Here is a 19,137-nt window from a genome sequence, read left to right on the forward strand (position 1 = left end):
CTCATTATCATTATAATTCTAATTTTAAAGTTAATGCCAACATTAAAATTGGATTATATCAATGCTTAGAAAGGATGGTGCCCGATGCAAGTGAAAGGTGTAAAATTGACATGCAACTTGATTCATTCAAGGATGCAAGTGGGTTGTTTGGTATTGAGGCTGCCAAGATAACAAGGGATAAAAAGACTCCAGCTAAATGGTGGGATTCTTATGGGGATGAATGTCCAGAGCTACAAAAATTTACAATTCGAGTTCTAAACTTGACTTGTAGTTCATCTGGATGCGAATGAAACTGGAGTGCATTTGAGATGGTAAGTTTTTTCCTTTTTAATTTTAATGTTTTTATATTTTATAAGAATCTTATATGGTATTAATTTGAATTGCTTACGTAGGTTCATACAAAACGAAGAAATCGTTTGCACCAGAAAAAAATGAATGACTTGGTATTTGTAATGTGCAATATGAAATTAAATGATAACCAAGTCAAAAAGCAAGCTAATGATTTTGGTGAAGTTTTTGATCATCTCTCATCTGATAATGATTGGATAACCGAGGGAGAGAAACATGATGGTTCATCCAACTTTGATTTGCTTGGTGTCAATGATAGTGCAACACGAAGGAAAAACGGTAAAGAAAATGAAAGTGATGATGAAGAAAATCTTAATGATGTTGGGATAGAGTGTCATGGAACTGAAGATGATTTAGAGATTCAGAATGATGTCAATCCAGATAATTCAAGGAGCTTGGAGTTAAATATTGTTGACAATATTGGTGTTGGTCCTAGTACTAGTAGTAGCACTAATGTTTCTAATATCGGTGCTGGTACTAGTAGTAGCACTAATGTTCCTTTAGATGGTAATGATTTTGATGACTGTTTTAGGAATAATGAGGGAGACAAAGGCAATGAGGGTGTGTTTAGTTTACATGACACACATACAGATTGTTTGTTTTAGGTGTGTTAACTTTTAGTTATTGAAATACTATGGACATGTATGAATTTTTATTTGAATTATGTATTTTAAGATGTTTGGATATTTGTATTGTTTATTTTACTTTTATTTGAATTATGTATTTTAAGATGTTTGGATATTTGTATTGTTTAAAATATTTTACTTGTGATTTTACAATTTTAGTTAAAATATTTTACTTGCGCTTTTACGATTTTTAGTTAAAAAATTTTACTTTCGATTTTACGATTTTACGATTCGAGTTTATGAGTCGAGTTTATATTGTATGTTCCGTGTCGTGTTAAAAAAACATTTTTGACAACCTTGGTCTCAATTCTTCTTTTCATTCCTTTGTGACAACATATATGCTTCTTGCTAAAGAGAAATCTATTTCATTCTCAGACTTCCATGCAGAGTTGCTGAATTTTGATCTTATGCAAAAATTCCATAGTCAAACTATTCAACAGGAGACGGGGTCTTATGCTTTCTATTCGCATAAACCTGGTTCAAAACCAGGCTCTCGTAACAGCAACAAGATTCGGTTTTCTGGGACATCAAAAAGCTTCAGTCCTGCTCTTTCTCAATTTCGGCAACCATTACCTCACCTGCCATCCTCATCATCAACTGCTACGTCCACTACCTCTCATTCTCTTTCTCCCTGTCTGATCTGCAAACGAGATGGACATCAAGCACTGGACTGTTTTAATCGGATGAACTATTCATTTCATGGATGTCATCCTCCAACCGAGTTAGCTGTTATGGTTGCTGAGGCTAATACCACTTACCTCAATCAACATCAATGGTATGCTGATAGTGGTGCCAACGTTCATGTAACCTCAGATCTTGCCAATCTTGCAACATTTCAACCTTATGACGGTGATCATTCTGTGGGTGTAGGTAATGGGACAAGTTTGAATATATCACAACTGGCACTAATTCCATTCAAATTCACTCTTCTATTCTCACTTTAAAAGACGTTACTTGTTGTCCTCAAGCTTCGGCTCAGCTCCTTTCCATTAATAAATTGTGCAAAGATAATCAACCTTATGACGGTGATCATTCTGTGGGTGTAGGTAATGGGACAAGTTTGAATATATCACATACTGGCACTAATTCTATTCAAATTCACTCTTCTATTCTCACTTTAAAAGACGTTACTTGTTGTCCTCAAGCTTCGGCTCAGCTCCTTTCCATTAATAAATTGTGCAAAGATAATAATGTTCTCTTTGAACTTACTGGCACTACTTTTTCTATAAAGGGCATCCTGATGGGGGACACGCTACTAACGGGGCTAAGTGAAAATGGATTGTAGCCAATCAACCTTCGTCAACTCCCTTCATCCAAATTCTATGCTCTTACTATGACTGTTGGCGTCAACGCTTCTACTTCCACTTGGCATTGTCGTTTGAGACATCCTTCAGCAAACATTTTACATCGTGTTATTTCTAAATTTTCTCTTCCAATTATTGATTCCATTAATAAACAAGGTATTTATGTATCTTATCAACTAGGCAAATCTAAACAATTGTCATTTTCAGATTCTTCAAGAGAATAAACAACTCCTCTCGAATTAATTCATTCTGATGTTTAGTCTACTTTCACTCCATCTTTAAGTGGTTATCAGTATTATGTAATTTTTATTGATGACTACACTCGTTTTTGTTGGCTTTTTCCTATTTCTCATAAATCCGATATTTACTCTATATTTGTTAACTTTAAGCTTTTAGTGGAAAAACAATTTAATTACACCATTAAACAATTTCAAAGTGATAATGGGGGTGACTGTTGTTCTACCATTTTAAAGCAATTTTTAACTACCAATGGATTTTTTCATCGTTTTTCATGTCCACACACATTCCAACAAAATGGCCTTGCTGAAAGAAAACATTATCATATTATGGAAATGGGACTCACTCTCCTTGCCCAATCTGGCTTACCTAAGGTTTTTTGGGTCGATGCTTTTCAAACTTCTATTTTCATCATTAATAGCTTACCTACCAAGGTTCTTGATTACTCTTCACCCTATGAACGCCTTTTTCAACGCTCACCTGATTTTTCCTATTTTTGTATTTTTGGTTGTCGATGTTTTCCTTGTCTTCGTCCTTACTCACTTGATAAATTATCTTACTGTAACAGTCCTTGTATTTTCATTGGTTACTGCTGTAATCACAAAGGTTTTCAGTGTTTTGATCCATCCTCCATGCAGGTATACATATCTCGAAATTTGATCTTTGACGAATGTATTTTTCCTGCACGTGAACAGTCCATTTTCACTGACTCTGCCAATTGCTTGGACTCTTCAAGTACTTCAAATACTCTATTTTTACCTCCATCTTCTCCTCCATTTAATTTTTTCCTTGTGTTTTCCCCTAACACAGATTCACCCTATCATACCTTACATGATAGCACCTTACCCGATAACCCAATTTCCCCCTTCCTTTCCCCCCTTCCTATCATTCATCCTGAGAACTCCTCCCCTGCATCTTTACTCCACACACCAGTCCTCCTTATTAGCCACCCTGAGTCCTCCCCCAACCACCCTTCTTTAAATACATCTTTGGCTACTCTTTCTAATGCTTCCCACAAAACTGCATCTTCTGATCATTCTGACAGTGAACTCCCTCTTCCTAATTATTCTTTTCGTATGCTTACTAGATCCCAAACTAGACACTCTAAACCCCGTACTTTTCGACTTTTGACTCCATTACACTACTCATCACCCTTTTCAAGCCTTGCATGCAGGTGTGGTAATCTATGAGCCCCGTACTTATGTTCAAGCAGCTGTTATACCTGAATGGCATGCAGCAATGGCCAGTGAATTTCAGGCGTTGCTAAAGAATGAAACATGGTCATTATGCCCTCGTCCTCTTGGTAAAAATATGGTCCCATACAAATGGGTATTTAAGCTCAAACATAGACCTCATAGCAGCATTGATCGTCACAAGGCAAGATTAGTGGCTGTTGGTTATTTACAGAGAAGTGGTATTGATTTTCATGACACTTTCAGCCCTGTTATCAAACCATCCATTATTTGTATGGTTCTTGCAATTACAGTTTCTTTCAACTGGGATATACGGCAACTAGATGTTTCCAACGCCTTTCTTCATGGCATTTTAGAAAAAGAGATTTATATAACCTAGCCGAAAGGTTTTGAAGACCTTGTGCACCCCCAGTTTGTCTGTAAGCTTTATAAGTCACTCTATAGCTTGAAGCAAGCCCCTCGGGCTTGGTTTAATCTATAACACCTCACCCCACTAGCAAGATATTGTCCACTTTGGCCCACAGGCCTCACGGATTTGTTTTTAGCAGCCACGCATAGCCCCAAAACGCGTCTTACTAGTCAAGGTGAGCATGCTTATATAAGGTCCTCCCTCAAGTCCTCACCCGCTAATATGAGATATTACATAATCGCCTATCTACTGCTATCTTATCTCTTAGTTTTCTCAGCTCACAAGTTGATCCGTCTCTGTTCATGTATCACTAAGATTCAGTTCATGCCTTTTTATTAGTATATATGGATGATATCTTTGTCACCTCCAATGATCAACGCTTAATTACATCTCTTATTTCTAACTTGCAACTTGAGTTTGCTATGAAGGATCTTGGGCAACTGACATATTTTCTGGGTATTGAAGCTACACGCAATTCTTCTGGTCTACATCTTCGCCAAACAAGATATATCATTGATTTATTAAATCGTGTCAGACTTCTTGGCATTCATCCATATCACGCTCCCTGTGTTTCGAGTTCCAAATTGTCTAAATTTGATGGAGAACTTCTCCTAGATCCATCTGAATATAGGCAAACAGTTGGTGCCTTGTAGTAGGTCACTCTCACCCGGCCTGGCATTGCATACTTAGTGAACCAGCTCTGTCAACATATGCAAGCTCCCACTTCTACTCATTGTACAACAGCTAAACAAGTGCTTCGCTATTTAAAGCATACACTTGATTATGGCCTCTTCTACAAACTAGGATCATTTTCTGTGAATGCTTACCGTGATTCTGATTGGGCCGGTGATCCTGACGATAGACGATCAACGTGTGGTTATGGTGTGTATATGGGTCCTAACCTCATCTCTTAGTCAGCCAAGAAATAACCTATAGTGTCCAAATCCAGTACGGAGGCAGAATATCGATGCGTGGCTTTGGTCACAGCTGAGGTATATTGGCTACGCATGCTCTTGTATGAATTGTAAATTTCACTTAAATCTGCTCCCATTGTCTGGTGTGACAATGTCAGTGCTTTAGCCCTTACTTCCAATCCCATTTTTCATGCACGATCTAAGCATATTGAAGTGGATTACCACTTTGTTCGAGAGAAGGTGACAAACCGAGACATCATCTTACAACACGTCCCCTCTTCCTTGCAACCTGCAGATATATTTACAAAGGGTCATACAGCTAATTGATTCTGTTTTCTTAGGGACAAACTCTCAATGTTGGATCTTCCTGCTAGTTTGCGGGGGAATGATAATGATAAGCATCAACATCATCACACATAATCTCCACTCCGAATAAACTGCAGCAGAGTCTTTGTTCTTGACGTTGAAGATGCTACTATTACACTCTGCATGGTGAAGACGTTGTTGTTGCACTTTGCATGCAGAGCCTTACAGCTTGGCACAGTCCTAGTATTGTTGGTTACATTTGAATATCATGTAATTCTTATCTCTTGTAACAAACACATAGACACCTCCCTTATCTCTTGTAACAACCTCACTTATATAAAGAATAACAGTGCATTCATCTCTGGTAAGTTGAACCAGGGTGCTTTCAATTCTTTTAGATGTGTTTGGCCTTGTGTAAATATTTTTAGGGCGTGAGTTTATTTAGTCAATTTTATTTGTGTTTATCTTTTAGATCATGAGTTTTTTAGGGTGTGAATTTATCTTTTATTTATTCAGGTAAACAAGTTTAGTGAATGCAATCGGAAGAATTTTTTATTTTGTATAATTAAATATTTTAATATGTATATATTTTTTAATTTATAGAATTGAGATGTCGCTATTGGCACTCCTATACTCCCAGTATTGTTTTTTAGTTCATAAGTTGACAAAGGACCTCTTCTCTGATCTAAAATATCAAATTACCCTGTACAAAACTCATGCTGGAGTTGAACATTTAATTTTTAAAAATAATAATATCAAATATTCTTTTATTGAATGTTTAGTGCTTTCATGCTTGATTCTCCATTCATTTATTTGATTTAATATTCAACTTAATACTCCATTTTTCTTTTTCTTTTTATAGGAGATTCCAATAATAATAATAATAAAAGGGTAAACTTAAGAACTGAGGAAAATAAAAGGAAACATAAACCGATGAAAGCATGTAGTCTATCGACGAGTGGTTGAGTGAGATAGAGGAAAAAGATGTAGTCAGATTTCAAGATTGGAGAGATAAATTTAGTTTCAATACTTGAAAGTTAGTTCAAAAAATATCCTAATTGTAAATTTTTTTAAAAAAATTAGCCTCTCGTGAATATATTTAAGGCAAATAATATTTTATATATATATAGTAAAGAGGAAGAAATGGGATTCGTGTAATCGACCACTTGTTTTCATTATTGCTTTTTTTTTATACGACGTCGGGTGCAAGCTTAAGTTGACTGGAATGGGTCAAGAAACTAATTGATTGCTGAAAATCATTGGGAATAACTCCGGTGACAGGACACTATGAAATGGCTCTGCTACGATTGGTGCTAAAAAGTCAAGCATTCAACCTCATACTTAACGGCATTCTTGAGTCTCCACTCAAGACCTGAACATTTATGTTATATTTCTTTTATGCTGGTCAAATTAATTTAATTTCCATGAATATCCACTGTTGCCCTAATTAAAATATAGTAGCTGAGGATTTCATCCATCGATGCTGGACATTTTCTTGTTCTATTCTAAACCAAGTCCACACCGGCTGTTTTGAAGACGTCCGTGTTAAATAAAAATATATACTAGTAAATTCAATATTGTAGTTATCATGCTAAATTACTGTTAGAAACCCCTCTTGTTCTATTCTAAACCAAGTTATATTATATTATTAAAATAATTGTGTATTAAATATATTAAAATATAATATGTTTTTGTAAATGTTTTTTTCTCATTGGAATATACATAAAAAAAAATATCTATTCTATTAAAAACTATATTTCAACTTGGCTTTTCTAAATAGTATTTGACCTGGAGATGCTGGAGTTGTATATAATGCTTTGTAGTCGCACCATTCTTCATCCACCGCTTCATTAACATTCTCTCTTATCTTTCATTCTCTTGCTTCCATCCATTAGCTCAAGAGGGAGAGAAAGATCAAGCAAAAAGATGTGGGCAATTGGATTGGTTGTTGTGGCATTGGTGGTGATATACTATACTCATATGATTTTCAAATGGAGAAGCCCAAAAATTGAAGGAGTTCTCCCTCCAGGTTCCATGGGCTGGCCCCTCATTGGAGAAACTCTCCAGTTCATCATTCCTGGAAAATCTCTAGACCTTCATCCTTTCGTCAAGAAAAGGATGCAAAAGTAAGATGCTGGCTACCATAGTTTGCGAGAGAAAAAAACAGAGCATCTTATTTCATAATTAAATCATATATACTTGCCTGCTTTATTCCCTACTAACAGATTCATGTTGATCTCCCTGTTTCAGGTATGGACCGATCTTTAAAACCAGCCTGGTTGGAAGGCCAATCATTGTGTCCACTGACTATGAAATGAACAAGTACATCTTGCAACACGAAGGAACCTTGGTTGAGCTTTGGTATTTGGATTCCTTTGCCAAATTCTTCGCTCTGGAGGGTGAAACAAGGGTGAACGCTATCGGTACAGTTCACAAATACTTGAGAAGCATAACTTTGAACCACTTTGGTGTCGAGAGCCTTAAAGAATCACTGCTTCCTAAAATCGAAGACATGCTTCACACCAACTTGGCAAAGTGGGCTTCTCAGGGACCTGTTGACGTCAAACAAGTTATCTCTGTCGTGAGTGCACTATTTATTTTCAGTGCTTGATACACTGGTATTGATGAACATTTTCTCACGTGTCTTCTCAACCCTAACCTGCCTTTTCTTGCTGTAGATGGTTTTCAATTTTACTGCAAACAAAATATTTGGTTATGATGCCGAGAACTCAAAAGAGAAGCTCAGTGAGAATTACACGAAGATATTGAACAGTTTCATCTCCTTGCCTTTGAATATTCCTGGCACTTCGTTCCACAAGTGCATGCAGGTAAACAGAGGAGTCCCTGAACCTTGAGATTTGCTCATATTTGGTAATCACTGCTCAGGAATGACCATTCAATAACATAACTTTCTATTGATTCAGGACCGAGAGAAGATGTTGAAAATGCTCAAGGATACACTGATGGAGAGGCTCAACGACCCATCAAAGCGTCGGGGAGATTTTCTTGATCAAGCCATTGATGATATGAAGACTGAGAAGTTCTTGACGGAGGATTTCATCCCCCAACTCATGTTCGGGATCTTGTTTGCCAGCTTTGAATCCATGTCAACCACCCTAACTCTTACATTCAAGTTTCTTACAGAGAACCCTCGAGTAGTTGAGGAATTGAGAGTACGTATACATACCCTCATAGCATCGAATTTTAAGCTTTCAATTTGAAGATGCCACCACTCTATTCACACCATGTCCCGCGCTAATTGTGTAATTTAATCGATCAGGCTGAGCATGAGGCAATTGTGAAGAAAAGGGAAAATCCGAACTCCCGCCTCACATGGGAGGAGTACCGATCAATGACTTTCACACAAATGGTTAGTCTCCACATTCTAAAAAATGTCCTTTTGTATTACAACTTTCCAATAACATCTCTTTCCCTTTTCCTTTTTTCTCTTTTTGCGGTAATAAGATAATCTTATGTTCTTATGAAATGTGACCAATCATTCACAGGTTGTCAACGAAACGCTTAGAATTTCCAACATCCCACCTGGTTTGTTCCGAAAGGCACTGAAAGATTTCCAAGTCAAAGGTACACTACCAATTCTGGATTTAAAATCTCTACGGTTTACTTCTTCGAAATTGTTCAATTTAATTGATCGTCTGCGAAATTTCCAGGATACACTGTTCCAGCTGGTTGGACAGTAATGCTCGTTACCCCTGCTACTCAGTTGAACCCTGATACCTTCAAGGATCCAGTCACATTCAATCCATGGCGCTGGCAGGTGGGAGATTTTACTGTTACAAAACCTTAGGGTGGATTAAATTCGATTCACTGTCATCATCATCATATATGCGTGCCATTAATTCTTTGACGGCTGCTTTTTATTGATACAATACATGTTGGCATTTTAATTCTCTACAGGAACTTGACCAAGTTACCATCTCCAAGAATTTCATGCCATTTGGTGGCGGCACGAGACAATGTGCCGGGGCAGAGTACAGCAAGCTGGTCTTGTCGACTTTTCTTCATATCCTGGTCACCGATTACAGGTAGAGATTTGTTTTTTTTCTCTTAATAGTCGCCATACTTGAACATTGGATACGGGAAATGTAATTTTATGCCATAATTAGTTGTATTAACTCTTTGAATATATATTTTTAAATACCAGCTTTACGAAGATCAGGGGAGGAGACGTCTCTCGGACCCCTATCATTTCATTCGGTGATGGTATCCATATTAAGTTTACAGCCAGAGCATAAATGAAGAAGCTTTCCTTTGTGCTTTCTCACCGGAAAGAGGATATATAGACCTTACCTGGTTTGGTTTATGAAAGTTTGGAGTTTCAGATCTCTTCAACAGTGGAGCGATTGAGTTGTAGGGTGGTTTCAAGACAATAAGTGTAATGGTTACAACAGCAATTTGTAATATTATTTCTTTATATATACAGAGATCGTCTTTTGTTTTGTTTTAATCCTTTAATAATCGATTAGTCTAAAACTTCCCATGTGTTTCTCCATTTCAATTATCAAAACAATCTCTTTTTTTTTAACACTGATATTTAATTCTGCTAACGAGATATACTGCGAGATGGAAATTGTTTTAGCTATAAAATATTTATATTTGTTGTATTTCATGTTTTGGAGATTTTTACACTTGATTTTATAGAATCTTAGTTGTATATGAAAAAAAATACAAAAATAATTAATTTAGTAGGTAAATAATTAACAAAAACTCTAATTCACGTTGAAAATTTAATGCATGTATTGTTAATCAATAGACAATATAGTAGATTTTTACAACTTTTGAAGGCTTGAGATAGAGTATTTTTGTTTTTTTATATACAATAAAATGAAATTACTATTTTGCCATTTGATTGAAAAAATAGAAGCCTTGGATATGGGGGTGTTTTGGTCTTTTTTATAGGCTCAATACTCATTAAAAGATTAAAGGGGTGTATTTTAGTTTTTTTAAGTTTATTTATATAGTAAAAATACTATTATATCCTAAAAATCAATAAAATTTAAACGTGTTGACCAAAAAAAAATTTTAGTAGGTCAATAATTATAGAATCTATTAAACTTGTTATAAAATCTTAGTTGTACATGAAAAGTATAAAAATGATTAATTTAATAGGTTAACAATTAACAAAAACTCTAATTCATCTTGAAAATCTATTGTGTGTGTATTATAGATCAAGAGACAACACAGTAGATTTTTGCAACTTTGAAGGCTTAGGATGGAGTATTTTTGTCTTTTTATATACAATGAAATTACTATTTTGTCATTTGATTGAAAAAATGAAAGCCTTGGATGTGGAGATGTTTCGGTGTTTTTTACAGGCTCAATGGTCATTAAAAGATTAAAAGGGAGTATCTTAGTTTTTTTAAGTTTATTTGTACAGTAACAATACTATTGTACCTCGAAGGTTTTTTAAACATGTTGACCAAGAGATTTTTTTTAGTAGGTCAACAATTATAGAATCTATTAAACTTGTTATAAAATCTTAGTTGTACATGAAAAGTATAAAATTGATTAATTTAATAGGTCAATAATTAACAAAAACTCTAATTCATCTGGGAAATCTATTATGTATGTATTGTGGATCAAGAGACAACACAGTAGATTTTTGCAACTTTAAAGGCTTGGGATGGAGTATTTTTGTCTTTTTATATACAATGAAATTACTATTTTATCATTTGATTGAAAAAATAGAAGCCTTGGATGTGAAGGTGTTTTAGTCTTTTTCATAGGCTCAATGGCCATTAAAAGATTGAAAAGGAGTATCTTAGTCTTTTTAAGTTTATTTGTACAGTAAAAATACTATTGTACCTCGAAGGTTTTTTAAACGTGTTGACCAAGAGATTTTTTTTAGTAGGTCAACAATTATAGAATCTATTAAACTTGTTATAAAATCTTAGTTGTACATAAAAAGTACAAAAATGATTAATTTAGTAGGTCAACAATTAACAAAAAACACTAATTCACATTGGAAATCTATTATGTGTGTATTGTTGATCAAGAGACAACACAGTAGATTTTTGCAACTTTGAAGGCTTGGGATGGAGTATTTTTGTCTTTTTATATACAATGAAATTACTATTTTTCCATTTGATTGAAAAATTAAAGCTTTGGATATGGGGGTGTCTTGGTCTTTTTCATAGGCTCAATAGTTATTAAAAAATTGAAGTGGAGTATCTTAGTCTTTTTAAGTTTATATGTGTAGTAAAAACATTATTGTACCTCAAAGGTCAATAAAATTTAAACTTGTTGATCAAAGGTTATTTTTACTTTTCAAAAACTTTTAAATAGCAAAAATACTTCTTTATCATAAAGGTCAGAAATTACTAGAGTTGTTGACCAAGGGCTTTCGATTTTTTCACTTCCTAAGCTACAATAAAAATATGAATTTACACTTAGAAAAGATAAAAGATCAGTTATGCGTTTAGGGATCTTTTAGTCATTTCTCATTGGTTTATTTGTTATTTCCAGGGTAATGGAGGTTGTTTTAGTAATTTTACATTGATTTTTTTGTTTTTTAATTTGAAAAGTTGTTAGCGTGTGGATGGTGTTTGTGTCATTTGAACGGCACGTACAATGTCATCGGTTGTTAAAACTTGAACTATCATCATGTTTTTAGAAGCGTCGTTACATTCTCTTTCTCTTGGTGTGACGCGTGACAATGGTTAAATATTTTATCGTTAGTCGTTATTCCTTTTTTTTCTTGCTTCTTTTCTCTCTATTCTAGAGAAAGTACATTTCAATCATCTTCTTTTTTTTTTATTTCATTTTTAGTTCTTATGTTTTTTATTGCTTATTTTCATCCCTAGCCCTTTTAAAAAAGGTTTTATATTTTCAATCCAGTCCTTGAATTAGAAGCTGTCATATGTTGTTTTTTCCAATATGATCCTTATTCTTTTGGTTTCTCATTTTCACCTTTATCTCTTTTGTTAAAGTTTTATTAGTTTTTAATTTTTTCTTTCAATCAAAGTTTATGTTGTCTTATTTTTTTCAATTTAGCTCTCATTCTTTTGATTTTCTTTTCCTTTTGTTGAAGTTTTTTTTCCAGTTTAACCCTCCAATTTAATTTTTTTCAAATGCCTTCAAATTTATTTTTTTTATTTTGATTTTCACCCTCATTTTTTTTATTACATTTTTTATGTGGTCAATTTTTTTCCTGGTTACATCTTTTGGTGTTTGACGTGTTCGGGATTAGGCTTCACGATTTTCCCATTTGACATGCTTCCTAATTTAATAATACAGGTCACAAGTTTTAAGTGTCAATACGGTTGAAAATTCTTTCCTTCCTCATTTTCTTTTATGATTTTGTCATTCTTCATTATCATTTTTTGAAAAAAAAAATGTTTTGTGGTTACCTTCAATTTCTTTCTGATCGGTTTATCTTGGTCTTATTACTTAGACCAGGAATTTTGCAAGTTTTTTTAGATAAAGGATTTTTTTTATATAAAAAAATATTGTTTTGTATTTAACTTTTGAAGATTTTTTATTTTATATTTTATATAGATAAGTTTTGTTTTCTAGAAATAATATTTATGATATGTTCGGTTACGCATAGTTCTTTTTCCTTTAATTTTATTCACTCAATTTCATATGTGCTTTTATTTATAATATCTTTTATTGATTTTAATAAATAAGTTCAGTGGACACAAATAGGTAAATATTTTCTTTTGGGAGATCAAATATCTTGATTTGCGTCTATCTCTTGATTTTTTTACCTTTTCTTTTAGTTAATGTAAATAAATTTATTTTTTTATTTACAGGGATGATTATTAGATATTTACATAAACTTTTTGATATAAATTTATAATTTTTATTACGTAAAAAAATTATTAAAATAATCTATGTACTCAAATTGTTTTCTTAAAAAAAACATTACGACTGACTACGGAGCATGGGTCAAATCAAATCTTTATTTTCCCTTTAATTAATTTTTTTTCACCCTCATTTTTTTAGATGCTTTTCTATAATTTATTTTATTTTTCATGATTTTTTCTTTTGACATTTGATTTATTAAGAATTCAGCTTTGTATGGTTTTGTCGTTCTATATTTTTATTTTTTTAAAATATTGATTTTGTGATTGTCTTCAATTTCTTTTTTATGAGTTTATCTTGATCTCATGATTCAGGTCACGAGTTTTACATGTCATATTTTAATATAATATTTTTTAGAATTGTTTTTTTGTTTGTGTTTGATTTTTCAAGATATTATTCTAATTCTTTTATATATATATGGTTTTATACAAATGAAGTTTATTTTTCAAAATAAAAAATATTCATTTTAAAATAATATTGGTGATGTGTTTGGGCTTGGGCTTGTGTAATTTGTTTTAGGGTATGAGTTTATTTAGTTAATTTTATTTGTGTTTGTTTTTTAGATCATGAGTTTTTTAGAGTGTGTATTTATCTTTTATTTATTAAGGTAAATAAATTTAGTGAATATAATAGGAAGAAATTTTAATTTATATAATTGAATATCTTAATCTGTATATATTTTTTAATTTATGGAATTGAGATGCCGCTATTGGCACTCCTATACTCCCAGTATGTTTTTTAGTTCATAAGTTGACAAAGGACCTCTTCTCTGGTCTAAAATATCAAATTATCCTGTGCAAAACTCATGTTGGAGTTGAACATTTAATTTTAAAAAATAATAATATCAAATATTCTTTGATTGAATGTTGAACTTGATTCTCCATTCATTTATTTGATTTAATATTCAACTTAATACTCCATTATTTTTTATTTTTTTATAGCCTCTCGTGAATATATTTAAGTCAAATATATATATAAAGAGGAAGAAATGGGATTAGTGTGTAATCCATATTTGACTAAAAACAATTGATGCCTATTTTAATCGACCACTTGTTTTCATTTTATACGACGTCGGGTGCAAGCTTAAGTTGACTGGAATGGGTCAAGAAACTAATTGATTGCTGAAAATCATTGGGAATAACTCCGGTGACAGGACACTATGAAATGGCTCTGCTACGATTGGTGCTAAAAAGTCAAGCATTCAACCTCATACTTAACGGCATTCTTGAGTCTCCACTCAAGACCTGAACATTTATGTTATATTTCTTTTATGCTGGTCAAATTAATTTAATTTCCATGAATATCCACTGTTGCCCTAATTAAAATATAGTAGCTGAGGATTTCATCCATCGATGCTGGACATTTTCTTGTTCTATTCTAAACCAAGTCCACACCGGCTGTTTTGAAGACGTCCGTGTTAAATAAAAATATATACTAGTAAATTCAATATTGTAGTTATCATGCTAAATTACTGTTAGAAACCCCTCTTGTTCTATTCTAAACCAAGTTATATTATATTATTAAAATAATTGTGTATTAAATATATTAAAATATAATATGTTTTTGTAAATGTTTTTTTCTCATTGGAATATACATAAAAAAAAATATCTATTCTATTAAAAACTATATTTCAACTTGGCTTTTCTAAATAGTATTTGACCTGGAGATGCTGGAGTTGTATATAATGCTTTGTAGTCGCACCATTCTTCATCCACCGCTTCATTAACATTCTCTCTTATCTTTCATTCTCTTGCTTCCATCCATTAGCTCAAGAGGGAGAGAAAGATCAAGCAAAAAGATGTGGGCAATTGGATTGGTTGTTGTGGCATTGGTGGTGATATACTATACTCATATGATTTTCAAATGGAGAAGCCCAAAAATTGAAGGAGTTCTCCCTCCAGGTTCCATGGGCTGGCCCCTCATTGGAGAAACTCTCCAGTTCATCATTCCTGGAAAATCTCTAGACCTTCATCCTTTCGTCAAGAAAAGGATGCAAAAGTAAGATGCTGGCTACCATAGTTTGCGAGAGAAAAAAACAGAGCATCTTATTTCATAATTAAATCATATATACTTGCCTGCTTTATTCCCTACTAACAGATTCATGTTGATCTCCCTGTTTCAGGTATGGACCGATCTTTAAAACCAGCTTGGTTGGAAGGCCAATCATTGTGTCCACTGACTATGAAATGAACAAGTACATCTTGCAACACGAAGGAACCTTGGTTGAGCTATGGTATTTGGATTCCTTTGCCAAATTCTTCGCTCTGGAGGGTGAAACCAGGGTGAACGCTATCGGTACAGTTCACAAATACTTGAGAAGCATAACTTTGAACCACTTTGGTGTCGAGAGCCTTAAAGAATCACTGCTTCCTAAAATCGAAGACATGCTTCACACCAACTTGGCAAAGTGGGCTTCTCAGGGACCTGTTGACGTCAAACAAGTTATCTCTGTCGTGAGTGCACTATTTATTTTCAGTGCTTGATACACTGGTATTGATGAACATTTTCTCACGTGTCTTCTCAACCCTAACCTGCCTTTTCTTGCTGTAGATGGTTTTCAATTTTACTGCAAACAAAATATTTGGTTATGATGCCGAGAACTCAAAAGAGAAGCTCAGTGAGAATTACACGAAGATCTTGAACAGTTTCATCTCCTTGCCTTTGAATATTCCTGGAACTTCGTTCCACAAGTGCATGCAGGTAAACAGAGGAGTCCCTGAACCTTGAGATTTGCTCATATTTGGTAATCACTGCTCAGGAATGACCATTCAATAACATAACTTTCTATTGATTCAGGACCGAGAGAAGATGTTGAAAATGCTCAAGGATACACTGATGGAGAGGCTCAACGACCCATCAAAGCGTCGGGAAGATTTTCTTGATCAAGCCATTGATGATATGAAGACTGAGAAGTTCTTGACGGAGGATTTCATCCCCCAACTCATGTTCGGGATCTTGTTTGCCAGCTTTGAATCCATGTCAACCACCCTAACTCTTACATTCAAGTTTCTTACAGAGAACCCTCGAGTAGTTGAGGAATTGAGAGTACGTATACATACCCTCATAGCATCGAATTTTAAGCTTTCCATTTGAAGATGCCACCACTCTATTCACACCATGTCCCGCGCTAATTGTGTAATTTAATCGATCAGGCTGAGCATGAGGCAATTGTGAAGAGAAGGGAAAATCCGAACTCCCGCCTCACATGGGAGGAGTACCGATCAATGACTTTCACACAAATGGTTAGTCTCCACATTCTAAAAAATGTCCTTTTGTATTACAACTTTCCAATAACATCTCTTTCCCTTTTCCTTTTTTTTCTTTTTGCGGTAATAAGATAATCTTATGTTCTTATGAAATGTGACCAATCATTCACAGGTTGTCAACGAAACGCTTAGAATTTCCAACATCCCACCTGGTTTGTTCCGAAAGGCACTGAAAGATTTCCAAGTCAAAGGTACACTACCAATTCTGGATTTAAAATCTCTACGGTTTACTTCTTCGAAATTGTTCAATTTAATTGATCGTCTGCGAAATTTCCAGGATACACTGTTCCAGCTGGTTGGACAGTAATGCTCGTTACCCCTGCTACTCAGTTGAACCCTGATACCTTCAAGGATCCAGTCACATTCAATCCATGGCGCTGGCAGGTGGGAGATTTTACTGTTACAAAACCTTAGGGTGGATTAAATTCGATTCACTGTCATCATCATCATATATGCGTGCCATTAATTCTTTGACGGCTGCTTTTTATTGATACAATACATGTTGGCTTTTTAATTCTCTACAGGAACTTGACCAAGTTACCATCTCCAAGAATTTCATGCCATTTGGTGGCGGCACGAGACAATGTGCCGGGGCAGAGTACAGCAAGCTGGTCTTGTCGACTTTTCTTCATATCCTGGTCACCGATTACAGGTAGAGATTTGTTTTTTTTCTCTTAATAGTCGCCATACTTGAACATTGGATACGGGAAATTTAATTTTATGCCATAATTAGTTGTATTAACTCTTTGAATATATATTTTTAAATACCAGCTTTACGAAGATCAGGGGAGGAGACGTCTCTCGGACCCCTATCATTTCGTTCGGTGATGGTATCCATATTAAGTTTACAGCCAGAGCATAAATGAAGAAGCTTTCCTTTGTGCTTTCTCACCGGAAAGAGGATATATAGACCTTACCTGGTTTGGTTTATGAAAGTTTGGAGTTTCAGATCTCTTCAGCAGTGGAGCGATTGAGTTTTAGGGTGGTTTCAAGACAATAAGTGTAATGGTTACAACAGCAATTTGTAATATTTTTTTTTTAAAAAATACAGAGGTCGTCCTTTGTTTTATTTTATTCCTTTAATAATCAATGGACACCTTCCCATGTGTTTCTCCATGTCAATTATCAAAACAATCTTTTTCTTTTTTTTTTACACTGTTATTTAAGTTTGCTGTATCAGACATTCAGATTCGCCAGGGAAAAAAAAAAGAAACAGAAAAAAAAATAAAAAAATATCAGATGATCGACGTCTCCATCAGCTATCGAGCAAGCTAGTTATGGGCCCCACATTACTTTGCTTGAATAATTCTCCAGTCTTGCTTATTTTCAAGACAATCCAAGAGATTGGGTTAGCGTTTATGGAGCTTGCTTATATTTTTTTATGATTTTATATTATTATTGTTTAAAAATCAAAATGATTTTATGATTACTTTTAATTTTTTTCTCATCGCTTGATCTTATTACTTAAACTTGTAAATTTTTTTAATTAAAAGTTTTTTAAAAAAAATTGTTGTTTTGGATTTAACTTTTGCAGATTTTTTATTTTATTTTATATAGATAAGTTTTGTTTTCTAAAAATAATTTTTATTTTTATTTTGAAATAATATCTTAATTAAAAAAATTTTAAATTTTTTTAAAAAGAATTAGCCTCTCGTGAATATATTTAAGGCAAATAATATGATTTTTTACATATATATAAAAAAAGAGGAAGAAAAACAATTGATGCCTATTTTAATCGACAACTTGTTTTCATTATTGCTTTTTTTATACGACGTCGGGTGCAATCCTTTGCTTTAAAATATAGTAGCTGAAGATTTCATCCATCGATGCCAGACATTTTCTTGTTCTATTCTAAACCAAGTCCACACTGGCTGTTTTGAAAGGGGTTAATGTTAAATAAAAATTTAAAAATAAAAAAAATATATTATTTTGAATATTTAAAACCTATTTTACATGTTCCAACGATGGTGATATAATATATATATACACACACACACACACACACACACACAACTCTAAAACTTGCGAGGAAAATACGGTAATTTTCCTCACAAAACACTGTAAATTGCTATGAATTTCCTGATATAATTTTTTTTATTTTTTTATTTTTTTTATGATTTTTTTCAAAATTATCTTTATCAATTTTATTTTTTTTTAATATTAAACTGGTTCAGAATTTAACTTTGTAGATTTTTAAAACACTGTGGATTGCTACAGTGTTTCTCCACAAGGTTTTTTTATAATTTTTTTCAAAACTATCTTTGTCAATTTTATTATTTTTAATAATGAACTGATTGAGAATTACAACTATAGCTTTCTTCACAAAATATTGTGGATTGCTACAGTGTTTCCCTACATAGTTTTTGTTTGTTTTTTATTTTGTTTTTGTTTTTATGATATTTTGTTTTTATGATTTTTTTTTGTCTTTTTAATTATTTTTTTCAAAATTATCTGTCAATTTTACTTTTTTAATATTGAGTTGGTTGAGAATTTAACTTTGTAGTTTTTTTCTTTAAAACACCATGGATTGCTACAGTATTTTTCTCCATGGGTTTTTTTTAATGATTTTTTTCAAAATTATCTTTTTTCGATTCCAATATTTTAATAATAAGTTGGTTGAGAATTACAACTGTAGTTTTCCTCACAAAACACTGGGAAATACTATACTACAGTATTTCCTTACATGGTTTTTGTTTGTTTTTTATTT

The 19,137-nt window shown here is 33.3% G+C and overlaps 2 protein-coding genes across 2 annotated transcripts; both read left to right on the forward strand.

Annotated features, from left to right (window-relative positions):
* The first annotated feature begins 7,163 nt into the window (after nt 1–7,163).
* LOC133696310 (cucurbitadienol 11-hydroxylase-like) lies at nt 7,164–9,805 on the forward strand. Its single transcript, XM_062118474.1, has 9 exons — nt 7,164–7,463; nt 7,588–7,918; nt 8,016–8,165; nt 8,262–8,510; nt 8,618–8,707; nt 8,844–8,922; nt 9,009–9,115; nt 9,256–9,383; nt 9,503–9,805. Exons 1-9 carry the CDS (start codon nt 7,264–7,266, stop codon nt 9,591–9,593), a joined length of 1,425 nt encoding a protein of 474 aa, XP_061974458.1. The 5' UTR covers nt 7,164–7,263; the 3' UTR covers nt 9,594–9,805.
* Nucleotides 9,806–14,861: 5,056 nt separating this feature from the next.
* LOC133698000 (cucurbitadienol 11-hydroxylase-like) lies at nt 14,862–17,583 on the forward strand. Its single transcript, XM_062120858.1, has 9 exons — nt 14,862–15,162; nt 15,287–15,617; nt 15,715–15,864; nt 15,961–16,209; nt 16,317–16,406; nt 16,543–16,621; nt 16,708–16,814; nt 16,955–17,082; nt 17,202–17,583. Exons 1-9 carry the CDS (start codon nt 14,963–14,965, stop codon nt 17,290–17,292), a joined length of 1,425 nt encoding a protein of 474 aa, XP_061976842.1. The 5' UTR covers nt 14,862–14,962; the 3' UTR covers nt 17,293–17,583.
* Nucleotides 17,584–19,137: the final 1,554 nt, after the last annotated feature.

This window comes from Populus nigra, chromosome 1, assembly GCF_951802175.1.
Source record: "Populus nigra chromosome 1, ddPopNigr1.1, whole genome shotgun sequence".
Taxonomy (NCBI): domain Eukaryota; kingdom Viridiplantae; phylum Streptophyta; class Magnoliopsida; order Malpighiales; family Salicaceae; genus Populus; species Populus nigra.